Source organism: Manduca sexta, chromosome 26 (assembly GCF_014839805.1).
Source record: "Manduca sexta isolate Smith_Timp_Sample1 chromosome 26, JHU_Msex_v1.0, whole genome shotgun sequence".
Classification (NCBI taxonomy): domain Eukaryota; kingdom Metazoa; phylum Arthropoda; class Insecta; order Lepidoptera; family Sphingidae; genus Manduca; species Manduca sexta.
Window position 1 is genome coordinate 17,134,625 of NC_051140.1, and position 21,672 is coordinate 17,156,296.

At 36.1% G+C, this 21,672-nt stretch overlaps 2 protein-coding genes and 2 long non-coding RNA genes across 4 annotated transcripts in view; 3 read left to right on the forward strand and 1 right to left on the reverse strand.

Annotated features, from left to right (window-relative positions):
* Positions 1 to 4,064, reverse strand: part of LOC119190808 — a 31,790-nt gene extending 27,726 nt beyond the window's left edge. Inside the window, exon 1 of the long non-coding RNA XR_005113147.1 lies at positions 3,793 to 4,064. This is a non-coding gene — a long non-coding RNA (uncharacterized LOC119190808). The remainder of the gene's footprint in view (positions 1 to 3,792) is intronic.
* A 1,521-nt stretch (positions 4,065 to 5,585) lies between these two features.
* Positions 5,586 to 7,798, forward strand: LOC115450484 (heat shock protein 68). Its single transcript, XM_030178513.2, has one exon. The coding sequence runs from the start codon at positions 5,681 to 5,683 to the stop codon at positions 7,589 to 7,591; it is 1,911 nt and encodes a 636-aa protein (XP_030034373.2). The 5' UTR covers positions 5,586 to 5,680; the 3' UTR covers positions 7,592 to 7,798.
* Positions 7,799 to 9,005: 1,207 nt separating this feature from the next.
* On the forward strand, positions 9,006 to 9,649 carry LOC119190781. The gene is made up of 2 exons (XR_005113095.1): positions 9,006 to 9,244; positions 9,529 to 9,649. It is a non-coding gene; the product is annotated as an uncharacterized LOC119190781 (long non-coding RNA).
* A 5,756-nt stretch (positions 9,650 to 15,405) lies between these two features.
* On the forward strand, positions 15,406 to 17,461 carry LOC115451277 (heat shock protein 68-like). The gene has a single exon (XM_030179533.2). It carries the CDS (start codon positions 15,520 to 15,522, stop codon positions 17,428 to 17,430), a length of 1,911 nt encoding a protein of 636 aa, XP_030035393.1. The 5' UTR covers positions 15,406 to 15,519; the 3' UTR covers positions 17,431 to 17,461.
* Positions 17,462 to 21,672: the final 4,211 nt, after the last annotated feature.

Genomic DNA, 21,672 nt, shown 5'->3' on the forward strand with positions numbered 1-21,672 from the left:
AAAAATCTTAATCACTATTAATTTTTAGATGTATTAAAGTCTTTTATTAAAGGCTCAAATTTGTATGGCGTTAGTTTGTCTACCTCCAATTTTTGTTTCTGTTCTGAACAACTAAACCGTAACTGTAGTTTTATAATAAAAAATAATTTTGTATATGTGTATACTTCTAGAACCTACATATAACTCGATCATGATATCGATGTATTATAACTTGGCTGTTTGTATAACGTAAATATTTATATTCTAATCAAATAAATGTTTAATAGTTGTCAGAGTACATTTGAAGTACATACGTAATAATAAAAAACTTATATTTTCCTACAATAAGTCATTCACATAATCATTTTTTTTCGGTAGATAATAAATTAAAATAAATATAAAACTTATTTCAAACTAATTATATTTCAATGGAATAATATTATCTGATAGTTGTATTAGTTTTATGCATAATATATTGTATTTAAATAAATGTTAAATAGTTGCCAGAGTACATTTCAAGTACATTAGTAATTATAAAAACCTTATATTTTCCTACGATTATTCATGCTCCCAAACGTTTTTGTCTGTACATATTGTAATAAAATAAATATAAAACTTATTTCAACCTAATTATATTTCAATGGAATAATATTATTATCTGATAGTAATTGTATTCGTTTATTGTTTAATAAACATAAGACGAACGTTTTTAACTTTGTGATAAATAAAATAACCTACCGAGTACTGAATACATACAATCACAATAAAAAATTAATAAATAATTTGTCGGTAAAAATAAATTAAATTTAATTTTATACTTTTTAATTTCTACTAAGATTTTTTAATAAATTTGTTGTTGTATTCGTCTTATGCAAAAAATATATTTCATTCAGTTTTTCCAATTTATTAGTTTAATACTTAACCTTATATTTTCCTACGATTACTCATTCTGCAAAATTTTTTCTACGACATTCCTATAAAATAAATATAAAAGTATTGAACGACTTTACTTATTGTCTCTACCATTTTATATTTGACAATAAACTATACGAACGTGTTTAATTTTTATATTAAATAATTTTATGTCATTGTTAAATACATACAATCCTACAAATATTATTGAAATAATTTGTCATAAAATATTAGAAATTTAATTTAAACTTTTAAACTATCAGTAATTTAGAAAATTTTTCAAAATTCATTTCAGTGATATTAAATGATATTTCTTATACGTTTCCCAATATTCCAATAATTATCTGTCTGCTGTATTATTAAATATGTTCACAATTTTGTTTCTACGAGAACAAAAAAAAGAATATCCAAGTAGTCAACGATTTTACTTACTGTCTCTACCATTTTATCTGACAACCCTAAACTATGCGTAATTTGGAATATTATTGTTTCATTTCTTTGCTATTAAATGACCTACTGCTATTTTAAAAATTAAGGATTTACTGTCATTGTTAAAATTAAAAGTCCTTAGGTATTAATGAATATTAAAATAAGTGGTTCACACTTCACGTCGTAGTCAACAACTTTGCCTACTGTCTCTACCATTTCGTCTGACAGACCCAAACTATGCGTAAATTGAAATATTTTTGTTTTATTTTTTATTAATTTACCTATTATTACGTTTAAATGTAAAACATCATACGTAATTGTTGAATTAAAAAAATCTAAACTATTGAATGTTGCAGATAGAATTATTTAAAAAAGAATCAAATAGTCGACGACTTTGTCTACAGTCCCTATCATTGCATCTGCCACGCCCTACCTCTTTCCATATTTTATAACAATTTTGTTTTATATTTTCGATAAAAAATAAGGTGTTGCTTAAATATAAAAATATATATATATATATGTCAATGTTAAAATAAAAAATAGTATTGTTCTTTCGAATATCGTAGACAGCAATACTTATAATGCAAGATTAATTACTATATAGTCAAACACTTTACCTACTGTCTCTATTTTATATGACACGCCCAATCCATCCTAATTTGGTACATTTATATAGTATATCTTGGATAATCAATAAACTGTTTACCTAAATGTCAAAATTCTCATAAATCACTGTTAAAAAAAAACATACTGCATTATTGCATGTTCAAGATAACAATACCTAAAATAACAGATTTATCAAGTACTCGACGACCTATCTCTACCATTTTATCTGGCACGCCCAACTATCTGTAATTTGGAATTTTTACATTTCTATATCTTATTGAACAGCTGTTCATATAAGTACCTCAAAACTTTTTACTTTTCTATATCTTATTGAACAGCCGTTCATATAAATACCTCAAAACTTTTTACACGTCATTATTAAGATTAATAAAAATCCGCCATTTTCATTTTTTATGTTTCGTTTCAGTCGCCTTCGTGTTTCTACGTAATATACGTATTATAACTTTAATCCAACCTACTGATTAATAATATTACGTATTGAATAATTATCAAGTAAGTATTCGACGTCCTACTGTCTCTACCACTTTATCTAACACGCCCAAACCATTCATATTTATTTTCTATATCTTATTGAACAGCTGTTCATATACGTCAAAACTTTACGCGGCATTATTAATAAAAAGAAATCCGCTATTTCTGTATTTTATATAATATACGCATTATAACTTTAATCCAACTTATTGTTAAATAATATTACGTATTTATGTACACACTGCCGTATTAAATACACTTAGATTCTAGTCACGAAATTTTGCATTTGCCTACGTGTCGTTTCAAAACTGACTTGTACAGCTGTTAGTAACATCCATTGTTCTTTAATTTGCATGGTAAATTATTCCGTTCTCATAATCTTATCGTGAATTTATACGGTTACTCGTATGCAGAGTATTAATCTAAATGTACATATTGCATAGTAGATGTATTTATATTGTTCACGACTAAAGTCGTTACGTGCTTCCCAAGATTTAATATTTTCTGATTTAGATATACCTACTTTGTTCTGTTCAAAATTACCTACTTCGATTGTTATTAAGACCGTTTGATATTTACTAATAATATATAAAATACAACAATAATGGAAATTAAACTAATTTTCGGATTCTATCGCGGTAATTAGTGTTTTATTTTATCCCGACGTTTCGAAGACTTTGGTCCCCCCCGTGACCATGAAGGCTGCAAAGTCTTCGAAACGTCGGGAGAAAATAAAACACTAATTACCGCGATAGAATCCGAAAATTAGTTTAATTTCAATGTCTAACATTCGCGTAAACATAAGAAATCATTATACAACAATAATACTTGTGTAAACAACTACACACACTTGAGTGCGACTCTCTTTTTAATACTCTCACATTTCAACCTACTATATTCAACCTACTCAATTGACCTTGACGTAACTTTTCCTTCAACGATAAAATATAGTTGTTTTGCTACTTTTACAAATAAATATTACACTAGAAAGCAAAATCGGCAAATTTTTATTAGCTACTATGTACCTAATATAATGCTTCTACGAAATTAATTACCTATTTTAGATTTACCAAAATACCGATAGTAAACACAACATATCACTGATACTAATACTTCTCCGCACTGTTACGAAAGCCTTACCATATGGTACCCTACTTAGTATATTGAAGTGCTCAAAGCATTTCTTAGCCAATACGAATGACAATCACTTATCAGAAAGCACAATCATATGTTGAATAATGTAAATATTATTAGTTGTTATGTGCGTATGTCGACTCAAGGTCAAACTAAATTTGAATTCTGAACAAGCTTTAACCCACACTTACTTTGCCGAACTTGTCGGTTTTAAAGAAATACGTAATAAATGTTACCTACCTTACATATTTTCCACAAAAACCGCCTTCCCCAGGTTTCTACATTTTACTACGCAGTTTCAACTCAACCGGGCGATGACGCCGCCATTTTGTTTTTTATGGACTAATCGGTGTTGTCGTTGCCATTGCAATTATACTGCAGCCTGTTGTACAATTCTATTGCTCATTTCATTGCTTATTTTACTGCCAAATCTGCCTACATTTTGGAAAAAATTTAGCTACATCTACACAAACCTAAAATAAATTATAATACCCAACCTCACACTACACTTTGAAAAGGTATCTCAGGCGAAAACGGCATCGCTGTTGTATTTATACCCTACTGAAATTACGCGCTCCCCTCGTACCGTTGTTATTATACTGCAAAATTCACAAGAACAACACAACCGTTTAATGAAATGTAAGTAACTACTTTTAGAAATAGTCGGATAATCCTTCTAGAATGTTCGATGGGGACACAGAAAGAGATAAACGTACAAGTAAAAAAGGGACATATAATACCGCAATCGATACTTCTAGAAAAAATTACTGCGCAGTCTGCGTGAATGAAAGAGATGACAATATCTATTATAGAGACAGACATACAAGTGATGAACGTTCTGGAATTATTGACCTGGAAAAGACGAATTAGGGATACCATACCAACAAAATTATATAAAAATGATAATTCTTAAAAATCATAAATGAAAATTCCAGTAATAAGATGTTCGTAGCAAGTAAATAAGAACAATTAACTTATGTAGAGCGCGTAGTTATTTAGTCACATTTAAAACAATTTCAATAAATCTGTTTCTTGACTTTTCCACAAAGGAATGTTTGATAAAATTTGTACTTTAAATAAAATATCTATCAGTTATAATAATTACCATCTTCAATAATAAAAATGTATACTATGATTACCCATCATTATTGTTCTTATCTAATAATTTACGGTATTCGCAGCAAGCACAAGTTTATTTTAATAATTACTTGGGTCTAAGCGAATTAAAAAAATATTAATTTCTTTCTATTGAAGTAAGTACAGTCAGCCACAAAAGTAGCTGAACAATTTCAATACTTTAAAACTCTTCTACATATGTAGAAGAAGTTAATATAACTTCAACCGAAATTTTGATTTTTCTTTATCTCAAATAAAGTAATCTTTTTGAAGTTCATTTTAGTGAAGGAAAACGATGGTTGATGAGGACACAAAATTTTAACGACGATTTGAAATATTGGATATTATGTTCAGCCACCTTTGCGGCTTACTGTACCTATAAAAAAGAAAATTTATTTAAATCGTGTCATTGTAATATTTATATTATATTAAACTTACTAAATGTGTAAACCGTCGTCGCTTTTCATTTGCTTTAAGTTGATCCAGTTGGTCATAAATCACATAATTTATGCAAAATATTATATTTGTCGTTTAAATGTAGTGTCACATCTGTAATTATTATAGTGAAGCTCTTGAACGATATAGATCTACTAAGATTTTAAAAAAGTCTTTCAACATTTAAAATACGCGAAAAAAAATCCTGAATCCGCGGAATTTTAGTTACGCCGACAACACATGCATCTTTCATCTCATTCACACAATGCCTATTCCCATCTCTGTCATTCAGGTTTGTCCGTTTATTGGCGCATAGCATTAGGGGTTCTCGAAAATTCTACATCACACCACACACGATTGGTGGATCTATAAGGTTCTAGTATATTCTCGGGTTTGATTGGCTAGTGCTGTCGGGGTATATAAAGATTCGTAGAGCGCGGCAAAGCATCAGTATTTGAAATACAATCAAGCGAAGTGAAAGGAGCAATCGGTGGAAACACCAAGCAAACGACGTGTTATATCGAAGCGAATTATTGAATCTTTATATTGAGAGTACATTGAAGAATCACAGAAGAAAATGCCCGCTGTAGGAATCGATCTAGGAACGACGTATTCATGCGTGGGAGTGTGGCAACATGGCAACGTGGAGATCATCGCCAACGACCAGGGCAACAGGACCACACCATCGTACGTAGCCTTCACGGACACGGAGCGGCTCATCGGCGATGCGGCCAAGAACCAGGTGGCGATGAACCCCAACAACACAGTGTTCGACGCTAAGAGACTGATCGGGCGCAAATTCGACGACTCCAAGATCCAGCAAGATATGCAGCACTGGCCCTTCAAGGTTGTGAACGATTGCGGCAAGCCCAAGATCCAAGTGGAGTACAAGGGCGAGACGAAACGGTTCGCGCCCGAGGAGATCAGCAGCATGGTGCTGACGAAGATGAAGCAGACCGCGGAGGCGTACCTGGGCTGTGCGGTGCGTGACGCAGTGATCACGGTACCGGCGTACTTTAACGACTCGCAGCGACAGGCGACTAAGGACGCGGGCGCCATCGCCGGTCTAAATGTGCTGCGAATCATCAACGAACCCACCGCGGCGGCGCTCGCGTACGGACTCGACAAGAACCTGAAGGGCGAACGGAACGTACTCATCTTCGACTTGGGCGGCGGCACCTTCGACGTGTCCGTCCTGACCATCGACGAGGGCTCACTGTTTGAAGTGAAGGCGACGGCAGGTGACACACATCTCGGCGGTGAAGACTTCGACAACCGACTGGTAAACCACCTCGCCGATGAGTTCCGTCGCAAGTATCGTAAGGACATCCGCGGTAACACGCGCGCACTTCGGCGCCTGCGCACCGCTGCCGAGCGAGCCAAGCGCACACTTTCCTCCAGCACCGAGGCTAGCATTGAAATCGACGCGCTGCACGAGGGCATCGATTTCTACACCCGAGTATCACGCGCGCGCTTTGAGGAGCTCAACGCGGACCTGTTCCGCGGCACACTCGCGCCAGTAGAGCAGGCGCTCAGGGATGCCAAATTAGATAAGAGCTCTATCCACGATGTAGTACTCGTCGGCGGCTCCACGCGCATTCCCAAGATCCAGAGTATGTTGAGAGACTTCTTCTGCGGTAAACAGCTCAACTTATCGATCAACCCAGACGAGGCAGTCGCGTACGGCGCCGCAGTACAAGCCGCCATCCTCAGTGGTGAACAGCACTCTAAGATCCAGGATGTGCTGTTGGTAGACGTAGCACCTCTATCGCTCGGTATCGAGACTGCCGGTGGAGTCATGACCAAGATTGTCGAGCGCAACGCCAAGATCCCGTGCAAGCAGACGCAAACATTCACCACATACGCGGACAACCAGCCAGCGGTGACCGTGCAGGTGTACGAGGGCGAGCGTGCTATGACCAAGGATAACAACCTGCTGGGCCGGTTCGACCTGACCGGCATTCCGCCGGCACCGCGTGGCGTGCCTAAGATCGACGTCACTTTCGACTTGGACGCGAACGGCATCCTAAACGTGACCGCAAAGGAGAACAGCAGCGGCCGCTCGCAGAACATCGTAATCAAGAACGACAAAGGGCGGCTGTCACGCGCCGAAATCGACCGCATGGTGGAGGAGGCGGAGCGGTACAAGGAGGAAGACGAGCGACAGCGGCGGCGCGTGGAGGCGCGCAACCAGCTCGAGACATACGCGTTCAACGTGAGGCAGGCGCTGGACGAGGCGGGTGAGCGGCTCGCCGAGCAAGACAAGGCGACGGCGCGCTCCGCCTGCGAGGACGCACTGCGCTGGCTTGACAACAACGCGCTGGCCGAGCGGGATGAGTACGAGCACAAGCTGCGTGAGCTGCAGCAAGCTTGCTCGCCCATCATGAGCAAGCTGCACGGAGCCGCCGCTGATGGCAACCGACAACAACAACAGCAGCAGCAGCGACAGCAGTACGGCACAGGACCCACCGTCGAGGAGGTTGACTGAACAGTGAACACACCGCAGAACAACTAGTCGACATTTTATATTCTGATCTCACCCACCAATATTACTGTAAATAGTAGTTGTTAGCTCTGTACATAACGTCTAGGTTAAGTTAATTTATTTTAGGGTATAACATTCCAATTCCAACTGATGATTGTGACTGTTAATAAAAATAAATGCATATAAAATTAAACGTCATTGTTTTATTTAAGTTTATGTAAGTTTTTTTTCTTATTGTCTGCAAATGCCTAATCAATTAGATATATATCATTCATCTACATACGGTACATACTTTTGATGAATTTAAAACTAAAACAATTACTTATTAAACGCCTGGTCATTTAAACGAAGCAACTAGTAACACTGTGTTACAAAAAATATCATGCGCTTTGCTCTTTGACTTGCGTATGTTACGATTTTACAGTCGATTATCATTTCAATATAAAAACACAAAAATACACACATTACGCTTTTATTCTAAATGCATCTAACGCGTAACAAATAAATAAACGCAACCCATAACATATAGCAACAATCAGCACAAAATTGGATCATTCACTAATTATTTTACATAGTAGTCGTATCATTTTACATTTATGTATCCCTATCCCAGATCTTTCTGGGATAACTTATTTTTCCACTTCGAATTGATGATTGCCATCTACGGTGGCCCGTAATTGGCTTAGGTATTTTCTGCGTTTATTTCGGCATATATTTGTTGGTTATTGATAGAGTTGTGAGTCAAAATAAAACAAAATAATGACTGCTAAAAATAAATGCATTATAAATTACATTTCTATCATTAAGTAAAATACTTAACTTAACCTAAAAGGTTTCCATACTCAACCAGAGAGTCTACTTTGAAAAACGAAATCCGTAGTTTCGGATGACGGATCGTACATTTTCTTACTACGAAGTGTTACGGATCCGATGACGGATTCGAAGACGGATCCGTAAACGGATTTTGACACTAATGACATTTTTACTTTCGTCGACCGCACTATGAAAACACATTTGACATAAAATACATCGTTTCTTCGTTCTGATCTTAGCGTCAATTTTACGAAAGCTCTTAGCCTTTCGTTTGATTTTCGTTTGGTACTTCAGAGGTTTTAAAATTGCTCAATAACTCCTGTGTGAAGAATTGTTGCGATAGGAAAGTGCTGGGCGAAGTTGGAAGCGTCTCTAACTGCGTAAAACCTGCGTAACATGGAATTTGGAAGAACTTATAGGACTTTGCCACCCCTTTTTGAAACCATCTGCGAAGATATACTTCCACTAATTCCTCCAAAGAACATATACAGAGAATTGATACTACCACTAAGGTAAGCTACAGAAGAAATATTACTTTCTACCCTTCTCAAGAACCTAGCTGGTATTAGTATATGTAGTATTCTTAACGTCTAAATGATCTTGTTTTTGTTTTTTGATGCATTGTACTAAAATGTATATAATATTTGTCAATTTCATATTTTGACTGCGCTACATTTTTATTCCAGGAGTTGTTAGGGAGCTGTGGAACTAAGTATAGATGGGTCCATGGCCCAGCAAACAGTCTCTGAGTGCCTCAGGCAAGTGTCTGAGTCAGCCTCATATATTGTCTAAATTTATAAAATTTCCACAAAACCGACACGAAAGGACTCTTATTAAAGAACAGTGAGTTAATAGATATTAATAATTCTTAGAAAGTACCTAAGTATCATCCACATAGCATTAGCCTTTAATTTAAAATAAATTTAAACACTCTATTTACTTAGGTTAAACAAGCCATTAATAATTTCTCATTTTTTCATAAATATGTAATTCCAGGCATATGTGGGTGCATTGACTGCACCCATATAACCCTTAGAAAACTTATGAATTTTATGCCATCCTTTGTAGAAAGTACCTATGACTTTGAATTTATTAGACTTTAAACATAATATATTTTCTTGTTTCAGAATCAAATAATTAAACAACTACTAACTCGCTAGAGCTGCCATAACCAACACTGCATCACGCATGGAAGATTAACTACCAAATATATGTTATCGGAAAATAAAACATTATTACAATCATTTTTGTATTCGTTTTTAATTTTTATTCATTTCTTTTTAACTCTCTCAGAATCCTCCAGTACTTCTTTTTTCAGTTCAGTCAATGCGAAGGACCCGATTAGAGGTCCGCCTGTGTCGCTGGGCGCACTCGTCGTTGTACTCTCCTTGAAACTGTTAGGTGGAATCATAAGAAAAATGTTAATTGTTTATTGTAAACATCCTAACACATGGTACATAAATATATGGGTTCTTATTCCTACTGGGATGAAAAATAATAAAATTCACAGAAAGATTCAATAAATTTTACCGTAAAACCATTGTGTATATCGATGGGCAAAACTAATGATTTCTTTAATAGATCAAACCAAGGAATTTACTTGTTATTACACAATAACTGCCTTTGCAATTGAAAAGATATTTGTTTAAAGCGAATAAATAACATTTTATTAATAAACTTACCAATACAATAAATAAATTTTACTTGTAAATTTCAATTCCAATTTGTTGTGATTTTCGCCAGTCAACTTGTCAATGTCCATCAATTGTCAAAAATTATAATATTCCACAGATTAAAACACAATGCAATAAGACCGTAGATTGCAAAATCAGCAAAAATATTTGTTATTTTGTATCTAATAAATATTTAGAGTTATGAAATAATAGTTATATAACAGAAAACCTAATTAGACATCCAATTTAAATGTTTTTTTCACAAGAATATTATAATAGGTAAAAATTTACTGTTTTTGAATATATACATCTCTAATCCGACACAATATTTTCATTCGAACGTTTGTTTATGGTTCCGAAAGGAACTATGACGGATACGAAGTAATTTGGTAGTACGGTTAAATCCGAACTTCGTCGTTTCTTCGTTTCGGAACGACGTTTCGGTGTTCGTTTTTCGAAGTAGGTCTACTGTAACTAATTTACGCAAGTATTTTTTATAATTTATCTGTGGAACTAATACATATACGCGATGGATTTTTGAGAAGAGGTTGTATGGGTGGCTAGCTCAACCACTGTAGCTACCAGAAAACATTCTAAGGAGCTTGTCCCATAATTTTTTAAGACATTAAAATCTGCATTTACAGTTGTGTAATATATAACTTTTTATTATGTAAATCAATTCCTTTTTTTGCAATTTTTAACCTTAAAAGTATTGAATGCTCTGATAGTATAGAGTCATATAACCAACAGATCCGATCAGCATCAAAAACGTTTTACATACATTTTCCATTGTCTTGCTGACTGTAGTTTTTTTTATAATGTGTATATAGATCTTAATGATTTCAACAATGATGGACAGTCTCGTAAGAAAGTTTTCTTGTAGTTACAGCGATTAAGTATTTATTTACTGCACCGTCTCAAAATCCGTACTGTATTATAATTTACACAATATGCATTATAAACTACGATCAACAATACCTTATAAATATATTTTTAGCCTATTTTAATCAATAAAAGCAAAATAAAAAAAATTCAGAAATAAGGGGTGCACTGACTGTACGATTAGTAATTATTATTTATTAGTCTTTATTCTTGAAAATTTCTTATATAAAGGATCTGAAAATATCTCTGTGATAATATATTATATACCTTTATACTAGGTTTAAACTTCGTAATCTAAAAATAAAAACTTTTGAACAAACGATTTACTGCCCAAACTGCTCAAAAACCACGGAAAATAAGTTATTATTAAAAAATACCGTTTACCGATTTTGGGGGAACATTGTTTTCGTGTATTAGTTTATCTGTATTTATTTATCTTAACGAGCCAATTTTACGCTTTTTAGTTCGTTTTCTTTATATAGAATATTTTATGATTTTTACATGTATCTAATAATATGATTATTTTTCATTTACATTTCATTTATACTAGATGAAATAGCCAATCGACGCAATGACCTCAACGGTTTACAAATACGACTCCTAAGAAAGAGTTTCCCAACCCCAAGTTCGATACTCATTCATACTCAATTAGTTTGTACCTATAATATTTTAACAGTAACCAGTTAACACCGACATACTTAGATCGCTGCTTGCATTATTGATTGGCGGCAGAAATAGACATTGCGGTGGTCCCTCTCCCGGATTCCAGGCCGATTCTCGTAAAAGAGAGATTTACAAGTCAACACTCAAAAATCACTTACTTTTGTTCGAGTGGAAAATGTCAAAAAAGTTTTTTATCATTGTAAGTAATAATATTAATAACTTATTTTATTTCTTTGAAAAGTCAAGAGAGATCATTAATTATCCCTCGCTAGTCGATAGAATTATGCCGACATGATCAAAACGATTCTCTAACTCTATCTTCGAAACTACACGAAACCGAAGTTTCGTAATTCATGTACTGTCCAATACAATTATTACCTTTAGACACAATTTCTATAAGCAAGGAAACTGCATTTAAGAGCAGCTGTTATGACGGCCCCCTTTTCTATTGTAAGATGGCAGATGGTTGACATATAATAGATACTTGCGGGATAAATCAAACTTGTTCCCAACCTGAGGGGATTGCTTATGTTGTTCACGGCTCCACAAAGAATGTTCGCGAAGCGTTCCTTATTCTATGAGTATTGATTTACGAGCCGTTGGATATCCCGCTACCTGGCAGTTGTGTTTTTAATTCTTTTGGAAAGAATGTTCTACTCGTGTGTAGTATTGATTATTAAACTCCAAAGATTAAATGATAAGGAAAAGAAAAAATAATGTACGGTAGTATTTTATTTTAATAAAAACACGTAAAAAATAATTTGAAAATAAGCTTCGGATTCTTAAATATACTATTATAATAATTAAATGTGTAAGTTTGGTTGTCTTATTAATCGAGATAATATTAATTTATTAAGATTCTATTAATTCTTTGGGATTATGTATGATAAGAACCGTGTCAATTACCAAATCAAAATTATTGAAAAGACAATAAGTATGTAGGTAGATGCTAGATACCTATGCCATCAAGTTCTTATTTAGATAGAATTATCTGTTAAAGAGTAGTCCATACATAGGCTTATGCTAAATCCCCGATGAGGTAGACTAAAGTGTGAGTCCCTGATAAATAGCCTGTCGCCATGTTCGGACACCAATTCCATTCCCAAGCACCCGAGGCATGCTTTTCATATCTCACATGAATTTTGTCGTGACCAAGCCGAAGAAGTCCAAGTCTAAATGTTAATTAACAAATAACAGACCTAGTTCCTTAGATAAGACGTCTATATATTTAGATAGAAAATAATAAATTTCATATCCTCACAACAAACGTATCGGTGCGATATATTATTCCACTACATTATTTTGTTTTTTATTAACGTTAACCATTATAGGAAGGTATCTTGACTAATCGCCGACTTCAGTAAACGATACAGATCGTTATTTTCAATCCATCGCGAAAATAGACTAATCAGAGAAAAAATATTAAAATATACCTACAAATAACCTATTTTTGATTTATATAAACATATATATCTCATGATTCCATTTCTTTCAGTAAATATTTCCAGTAATCCCGAAAGGTATATAAAAGAGGTTCATAAATTATACTTAGTCTTTTTTAATTTATACCAATATGATTTTTTATCTCCTTTTTACATAAAGCAGCTATGCTAGGCGAAATGCAACACATGTTCAGTCAATACTATTTCATATTTTTAAAATGCAAAAATAGTTCTGCATAGCATACTGCTTGATATAAGTACGTCTTATTATAAATATACAAACTTGCTTGCTTATTAAACATTCTAGGCGGGAGTCTAACAATATAAATAACTACTTATTCCGTCTTGTGTGTTTTTTAAGAAGGCTATAGATGATATTAAATTTGTCGCGTAAAGGAAGATTGACTTTCATCTGTTTGCTTTTCTCTATGTTAAAAATTCTCACGTTATTGTGAAGCTACTTAGGTACCTTCATTGACTTAATAAAATATATTCGTGATATGGTAAATTGTTAATAAAGTATAAGCCCTTAACCTCAAAAGGGTAGGCAGAGTGTGGACAAATACATCAACGAGTCGGACAGACGTTAATCCGTCCCATAATGTGATATGGGATGGGTTTATCGCCATATCGAACATAATCTTTAATCGTAAACAAATCGTTTATATGTCTGGAATAAAAAATACACACAAATATTTATTTGCCGGCTTGGGCATCGAACCCCGGCTCATAGCCCAAATACGCTGTCAGAGAAGAAAACTATTAAAATTATACAGCCATATTCAATCAGTTTACTCTATAAATACATTATGCTGGTTTTAGACCATAGACAAAATTGTCTTTTTAATGACTTCCACACTGGGAACTTTCAAATAAAAAAAGATACACGCAAATTGAGAACATCTTCCTTTTTTGAAATTGGTTAATAATTATAAAATACAACATTAAAACGTATGCTGTACATAAACATCAAACTTTATAATCAATATCCATAAGAACATTCCCATACAAAACAAACACCGTCTAATAATAGCGAGAACAAACGAGAAATTATCGATCGACTGCGGTAGAGCGGTCTCTAACTTCCCGCCAGAATGTTTCCCACACCACTCGTTTATCCAGTGTTACCAATCTAAAATAAAATACAGAATTTTAGATTTTAATTCTTTATAATCTTACTCCCTTACTAATACTACAAATGCGCAAGTTTGTAAAAATGTTTGGACGTTTGGATTTGGATGAAGTTTGGCAACGATTAGACCATATACTGAATTAAGATAGAGGATACTTTTTTTTCCTAATATTTGCCTTTTTTATACGATTTTTTTAAGTAATCTGTGCTAGAATTGTACAGGTTGAGCTATGGATCGCTACTATGATATAGGGATTTTTGAAGTAGTAAAGGCGAAACCGTGAACAAGATCTAGTGATTTTAAAAATGTAAGTAAAATACTTACCTAAAATATTACACACGCACAGATACAATAGTATTTTATCCACTGTTTACTGAGTTTATTCCCTCAAACTTGTCATATATGAATTGAATTTCAGACTCCGGGATAATATTGAGCAGAAAAACCTAATAGAAGTTTCTACGACCTGGGATTCGAACGCTAGACCTCAAAGCCGTAGGGCAACTTCGCCACGAGGCAATGTATAACGTTGCTGGAAGTAATTTATCAAAAAGAAACGAAATATATTTTTTTCTTTGCAAGATAATATTAGAAAATATCAATATCTCTTCTCTGTGATCAATTAACCTGTAATGGTTAAGTTTTATAAATTACATCACAATGTATAACACTGTACGTTTTATTTTAAAATATGGGTAAATATGAAAAAAATATATGATTCATTAGGTGAATAAAGTAAATTAATCAAACAAGTAGAGAATATAATTACTTAGTAAAAAATATTGTTTGAAGAATATGGTGGAAATTAATAAATATCGTGTATTATTGTTATCAATATTTTTTTACGTCAAAAAAATAATAAATCAAATATATTTAATTACTAGAAAATACTTTTTTTATAAAAAAATGATATCCGTAAAATTTTCATACTCTTGCAACCCTGAAGTATTATCTCCATTCTTATCTTACGTGTTAGTTCATCTCTTTCTAAAGTAGTTCTCTACAGCTATTGGTTGAAAATGTTAAGCTTCGAGAACCTTCTATCACAAAACGAATGTGATTGGTCTGATTTTTCTAGAACTCTGTTTCTGGACTCATTTGATTGGTAACGCGTGCTGTTTCGAGAAAGTTCGAGACAGTTATTGGTTGACGCTCCGGGCGTATATAAAGGGCTGCGAAGCGCGGCAAAGCATCAGTATTTGAAACTTGAAACAAGCGAAAACAAGAAGACATTCGGTGGAAACACCAAGCAAGCGAAGCATTATATCGAAGCGACTATTGAATACTTTGTATTGAGAGTGTATTAAAGAATCACAGAAGTAAAAATGCCAGCTATAGGAATCGATCTAGGAACGACGTACTCGTGTGTGGGAGTGTGGCAACATGGCAACGTGGAGATCATCGCCAACGACCAGGGCAACAGGACCACACCATCATACGTCGCTTTCACGGACACGGAGCGGCTCATCGGCGATGCGGCCAAGAACCAGGTGGCGATGAACCCCAACAATACAGTGTTCGACGCTAAGAGACTGATCGGGCGCAAATTCGACGACTCCAAGATCCAGCAAGATATGCAGCACTGGCCCTTCAAGGTTGTGAACGATTGCGGCAAGCCCAAGATCCAAGTGGAGTACAAGGGCGAGACGAAGCGGTTCGCACCCGAGGAGATCAGCAGCATGGTGCTGACGAAGATGAAGCAGACCGCGGAGGCGTACCTGGGCTGTGCGGTGCGTGACGCAGTGATCACGGTACCGGCGTACTTCAACGACTCACAGCGGCAAGCGACCAAGGACGCGGGCGCCATCGCCGGACTGAATGTGCTGCGAATCATCAACGAACCCACCGCGGCGGCGCTCGCGTACGGACTCGACAAGAACCTGAAGGGCGAACGCAACGTGCTCATCTTCGACTTGGGCGGCGGTACCTTCGACGTTTCCGTCCTGACCATCGACGAGGGCTCACTGTTCGAAGTAAAGGCGACGGCAGGTGACACTCATCTCGGCGGTGAAGACTTCGACAACCGGCTAGTAAACCACCTCGCCGATGAGTTCCGTCGCAAGTATCGTAAGGACATTCGCGGTAACGCGCGCGCACTTCGGCGCCTGCGCACCGCTGCTGAGCGAGCCAAGCGTACACTTTCCTCCAGCACCGAGGCTAGCATTGAGATCGACGCGCTGCACGAGGGCATCGACTTCTACACGCGAGTGTCACGCGCGCGCTTCGAAGAGCTCAACGCGGACCTGTTCCGCGGCACGCTCGCGCCAGTAGAGCAGGCGCTCAGGGATGCCAAGTTAGATAAGAGCTCTATCCACGATGTAGTACTCGTCGGCGGCTCCACGCGCATTCCCAAGATCCAGAGTATGGTGAGGGACTTCTTCTGTGGCAAACAGCTCAACTTATCGATCAACCCAGACGAGGCAGTCGCGTACGGCGCCGCAGTACAAGCCGCCATCCTCAGTGGTGAACAGCATTCTAAGATCCAGGATGTGCTGTTGGTGGACGTAGCGCCTCTATCGCTCGGTATCGAGACCGCCGGTGGAGTCATGACCAAGATTATCGAGCGCAACGCCAAGATCCCGTGCAAGCAGACGCAAACATTCACCACATACGCGGACAACCAGCCAGCGGTGACCGTGCAGGTGTACGAGGGCGAGCGTGCTATGACCAAGGATAACAACCTGCTGGGCCGGTTCGACCTGACCGGCATTCCGCCGGCACCACGTGGCGTGCCTAAGATCGACGTCACTTTCGACATGGACGCGAACGGCATCCTAAACGTGACCGCAAAGGAGAACAGCTCCGGTCGCTCGCAGAACATCGTAATCAAGAACGACAAAGGGCGGCTGTCACGCGCCGAGATCGACCGCATGGTGGAGGAAGCAGAGCGGTACAAGGAGGAAGACGAGCGACAGAGGCGACGCGTGGAGGCGCGCAACCAGCTCGAGACATACGCGTTCAACGTGAGGCAGGCGCTGGACGAGGCAGGTGAGCGGCTCGCCGAGCAAGACAAGGCGACGGCGCGCTCCGCCTGCGAGGACGCATTGCGCTGGCTTGACAACAACGCGCTGGCCGAGCGAGATGAGTACGAGCACAAGCTGCGTGAGCTGCAGCAAGCTTGCTCGCCCATCATGAGCAAGCTGCACGGAGCCGCCGCTGATGGCAACCGACAACAACAACAACAGCAGCAGCGACAGCAGTACGGCACAGGACCCACCGTCGAGGAGGTTGACTGAATAGTGAACACACCGCACAACAACTAGTCCATATTTTACTCGAATAGACTGTAAATAGTAGTTATTAGCTCTGTAAATAATGTCTATGTTAAGTTAACTTATTTTAGGTTATTACATTCCAATTCCAACTGATGATTGTGACTGTTAAGAAAAATAAATGCATTTAATATGAAATCCTATCTTTTTATTTAAATAATATACCCATTATTTACACTCCACAAGTAAAATGTATTCTTTTTTGTATACTAACGTATGATTTTTATGCTTTTCCTAAAAAATTAGTTACATACCTTATAACCAACTAATAGTAATAAAGTTTGACAAAATGCTATTAAAATAGTTAACTCAAGCGCCTTGATATTTAAGAGTAGCAAATAATATACAATGTATAGCATAACATGTTACAAGACGTGTTATACATATTAAATATCAGGCGTTGTGCTTTATAGCCTATAGTGTGGTTTTATTCATCATTTCTATACACACACTTTACAATCTCAACTTAAACATTATTGATCCATTATTGGAGATAAACTGCAAGATACGCCTAAGAATACCAACGTATTAAAAATCAGTAGTCCTTCGTGACTGGAACTAGAAAACCTATCTCGTTTACAAACATAAAATAAATATTATAATGATATTAAGTTGTCGTACAATCATGTAAATTTTCGTCACATTCATTACCTATAGAAATATTTATACGTATTTAAATACATTTATTAAATTTTTCGATACGGTTATATCGAAATGTAGGGAATCGACACTGTTTTGATCTTCAACAGAAGGTGTAAATACCTTACTGGAGACAACAAACAGTTGAAATACTTTATCAGTCTATTTTACAATTGTATAAATTGTACGTAGATATTGTACCTGTGACTTTTCAGATGACCAACAACTCAGTCCCCCGCGTGACTATAAAGGTTGCAAAGTATTCAAAACGTCGGTAGAAAATTATAACATAAAAAACTGCGATAAAGTTCGTAACTTAGTTTTATTTAAATGTTAGACATTCGCGTAAACATGCGTTAAATTATAAAATACCCCACCCGTGAAGTTAAACTATCTATCGGAGATTCGAATATAATTATTACTGTTTTTCGTGCGTTTCGTGTTTGCCTCAACAATTTTCCCAAATTTCAATTGTCGAGAGTCGAATTGGCCGTGGTTGTACAATTTCATTTACATCACATTAAAATAAAATGTAGATTGTATAATTTGATAGTTGATCGGAACAGTCTTCGCATTCCTATAAAACTAATATTCCACAGTCCAATATCTTAACCCCTTAAACGCTGTTGTGATTTTAAAATTTTAGCAGAAAATTTTAAAATGTAAAAATTTCTACGTTTTTTAATAACTTTAAGACGCAATATAATTAACAATACAGAGATTTGATCTTTAGGGTTTATTCTCTCGATATAGATTTTGCATAAATATAAAGAATGGTATTGCTTCACACAGTGTAGGTTCGATTTCCGATCGTATTAAAGGACTCGTCAAGAATCTTGAATGTTTCAGTGTGTTAAATTTTGACATACTCATACACTTATGCCGTATATCCCCGAAAAGACAGGCAGGGATATTAGTGTCACAGAATACTGAATATTACATATTAGTGCTTCCATTTTATGCCACGTGTACGTTCTCCGTACCCTAATATGGTAGGGGGCGAAACTATAGCCATATCCTACTAATGCCAGTTTACGGACTGTTACTGAGCAAGACAGACCTATATTATGATTGTGTCCAACCCGGGATTCGAACCTGAGACTTCGGAGTGGTAGTTGTAATACAACTAAGCCACTGAGCCCGTCTGACTAATTTTTATTAATTTGTTTATTCTTTTTAAGACCCCTATTATCATACACTTTGTACCCGGCATATTTAATTACTATTTATTTAGTACATTATGTATTGTTATTTTTTATATTTTATTTTATTTAAGCATGAAACAGTAGTTTCTTACAAACTAAGTCATGTAACAATTAACAATTTAATTCAAAAGACCTATTGTGCGGAACAGTTAGTATCTTATATTTAGGGTCTATTTTACAAGTTCCAAGTAAATTTTATTTGACAGTTATCGTATTAAACAGCTACTGTAGATAGTGCTTACTTTATTACCATTTTTAAATTAATGTGGGACTTTTTTATTTCTTCTGCTTAGACATTTATGTGATAAGAAAAAAAACATACAGTCGAATTGAGAATCTCCTCCTTTTTTGAAGTCGGTTAAAATGTATTCAGAAATTATGAAACAAGCCCTCACCATTATTACTTTGCAACTTTACATGGTCGAAAATTTACATAGATTCAGTAGGTGGGGTATATAGTTGTGTTATGTCTTATAAAAAAATATTATTATGAAGTAGAAAACATTTAAACAGTAGAAAGAAAGACTTTGTAGCCTTCATGGGCACGAGAGGAGGAGTGCTTCGAAACGGCGGAAGTAAAATTATAATATACCTAAATAAAAATGTAAAATCCGAAAAACACCTTTATTTAAATTTTCTGAGTTTTTCATAAATATTTGCTAATGTTAGATTACTTGTATACTCCCGGATAGCGAACATCGTACATAAACTATAAAACGCGCCACAGTGACCCACAAAAGTACGTTGCGGTTCGGGATGCGGTTTCAGAGGCCGCTATAATTGTCGATTAGTGAAGGATATATATCTATTCTCTAGGTAGTCAATACTCTATTTGGACCCTACTCCACATATCATAAGGTGCATAGAGGTCAATTTCCGTATAAAAAAAATCACATAAATCGATTTTAGGGTATGTCGAAAAACATAATCTGTTGATTTTTATAAGTCGATGGTTATAAATAATATAAACAATTTTATAATGATGATGGTCAAAAAATTATCATAATTAATTGAGTCATAAATACCTATACTAAAATTAATAAAAATTAAGATGAATTTCTAAAAATAAGTACTCATATTGTAACATAATTACTTCGTCATATACGTATGTGCAAAATTATTGTGATATTCTATATGCATATAAAGCTTGTATTCCCGTATCGTTCTCTCCCGTGTAATGTGTTTCCTGTCTCAGTGCATTTTCCAGCGCGCCCATTGGTCAAAATTGCACAGTTTTCTCATCTTCCGACTATGCAACGTTTCTGATTGGTGGTTATTAGGAGATTTGACACCTGGCCGTTGTCTATTGGCAGACCAGGAAAAGTGGTCGGGATTTATTGATTTTGATTTCGATATTTAAACTGATGCGGGGCTGGTATCGGTCTCTTTTGGGAAGGTTGTAGCTTGGAGTGCCCGTGTGAGTTAAAGTGCTCCCACCAGCAATGGGCACTTTAGCTTGCACGGGCACCCTGGCTCATGCCTCAAGACAGCGCGATGGTGCTTCTGCCGCCATGATCCGCGGCTCATGTGCTGTCTGAAGCAGGCGACAGCAGATCGAAATGCGTGAGGGCGGCGAAGCACTCCAGAGCAGCGGAGCACATCACACCGCGCTTTGAGTCGCTGTCACTACCGGATCTGACACCACGGGACTTGTACACCCACCGTCAAATACCACATGAACACCTTTGTGAGGACCAGTTATGATGACTACACCGACGTCATTAATCCACTCAAACATCTAACGGGAAACGTACAGAACACCGGCAATTTCTAGTACTGTAGATGTTATATAAGGTACCTATATTTTATTACTATTATTTGTGTTGCATTGTGAAATGATATTCTGACTAGTTTTACTCGCCTCTTCGCGCGCGTGTAAATTTTTTGACAGGATAAAAGTACTCTACATCCATCCATCATCCATCAGTTTCAAATTATTTCCATACCAACTGTCATCGAAAGCCGTTGTTTTGAATTTAGTGTTCGGACAGACAGATCAAGCGGCGAGGAACTTTGTTGTATAAAACTTAACACTAAGTTGTTTTTTTGCAGGTATACCAGAATACGACGGGCGTCGCATCTAATCATTATATCCCGTCATTTTTTCATTCTTAAAATGCTTTAATTAGGGAAATTGAGTAGAAAATAAGTAAATCTTAATGATTTTTGTCACAGACAGTTACTATTAAAAGACTTAACAATAATTATAATTAAAGTAATAGCAAATTTAGTCAAAATATTAAATAATGTGTGTAGTTATAAGTAAGTGTAAGTTATTACTAATGTTTATCTGATAGGCAATTGAATGCATATTCTCCTAGGTTGTAAGTTAGATTTAAAAAATATGTTCTTAGTTCGTTAG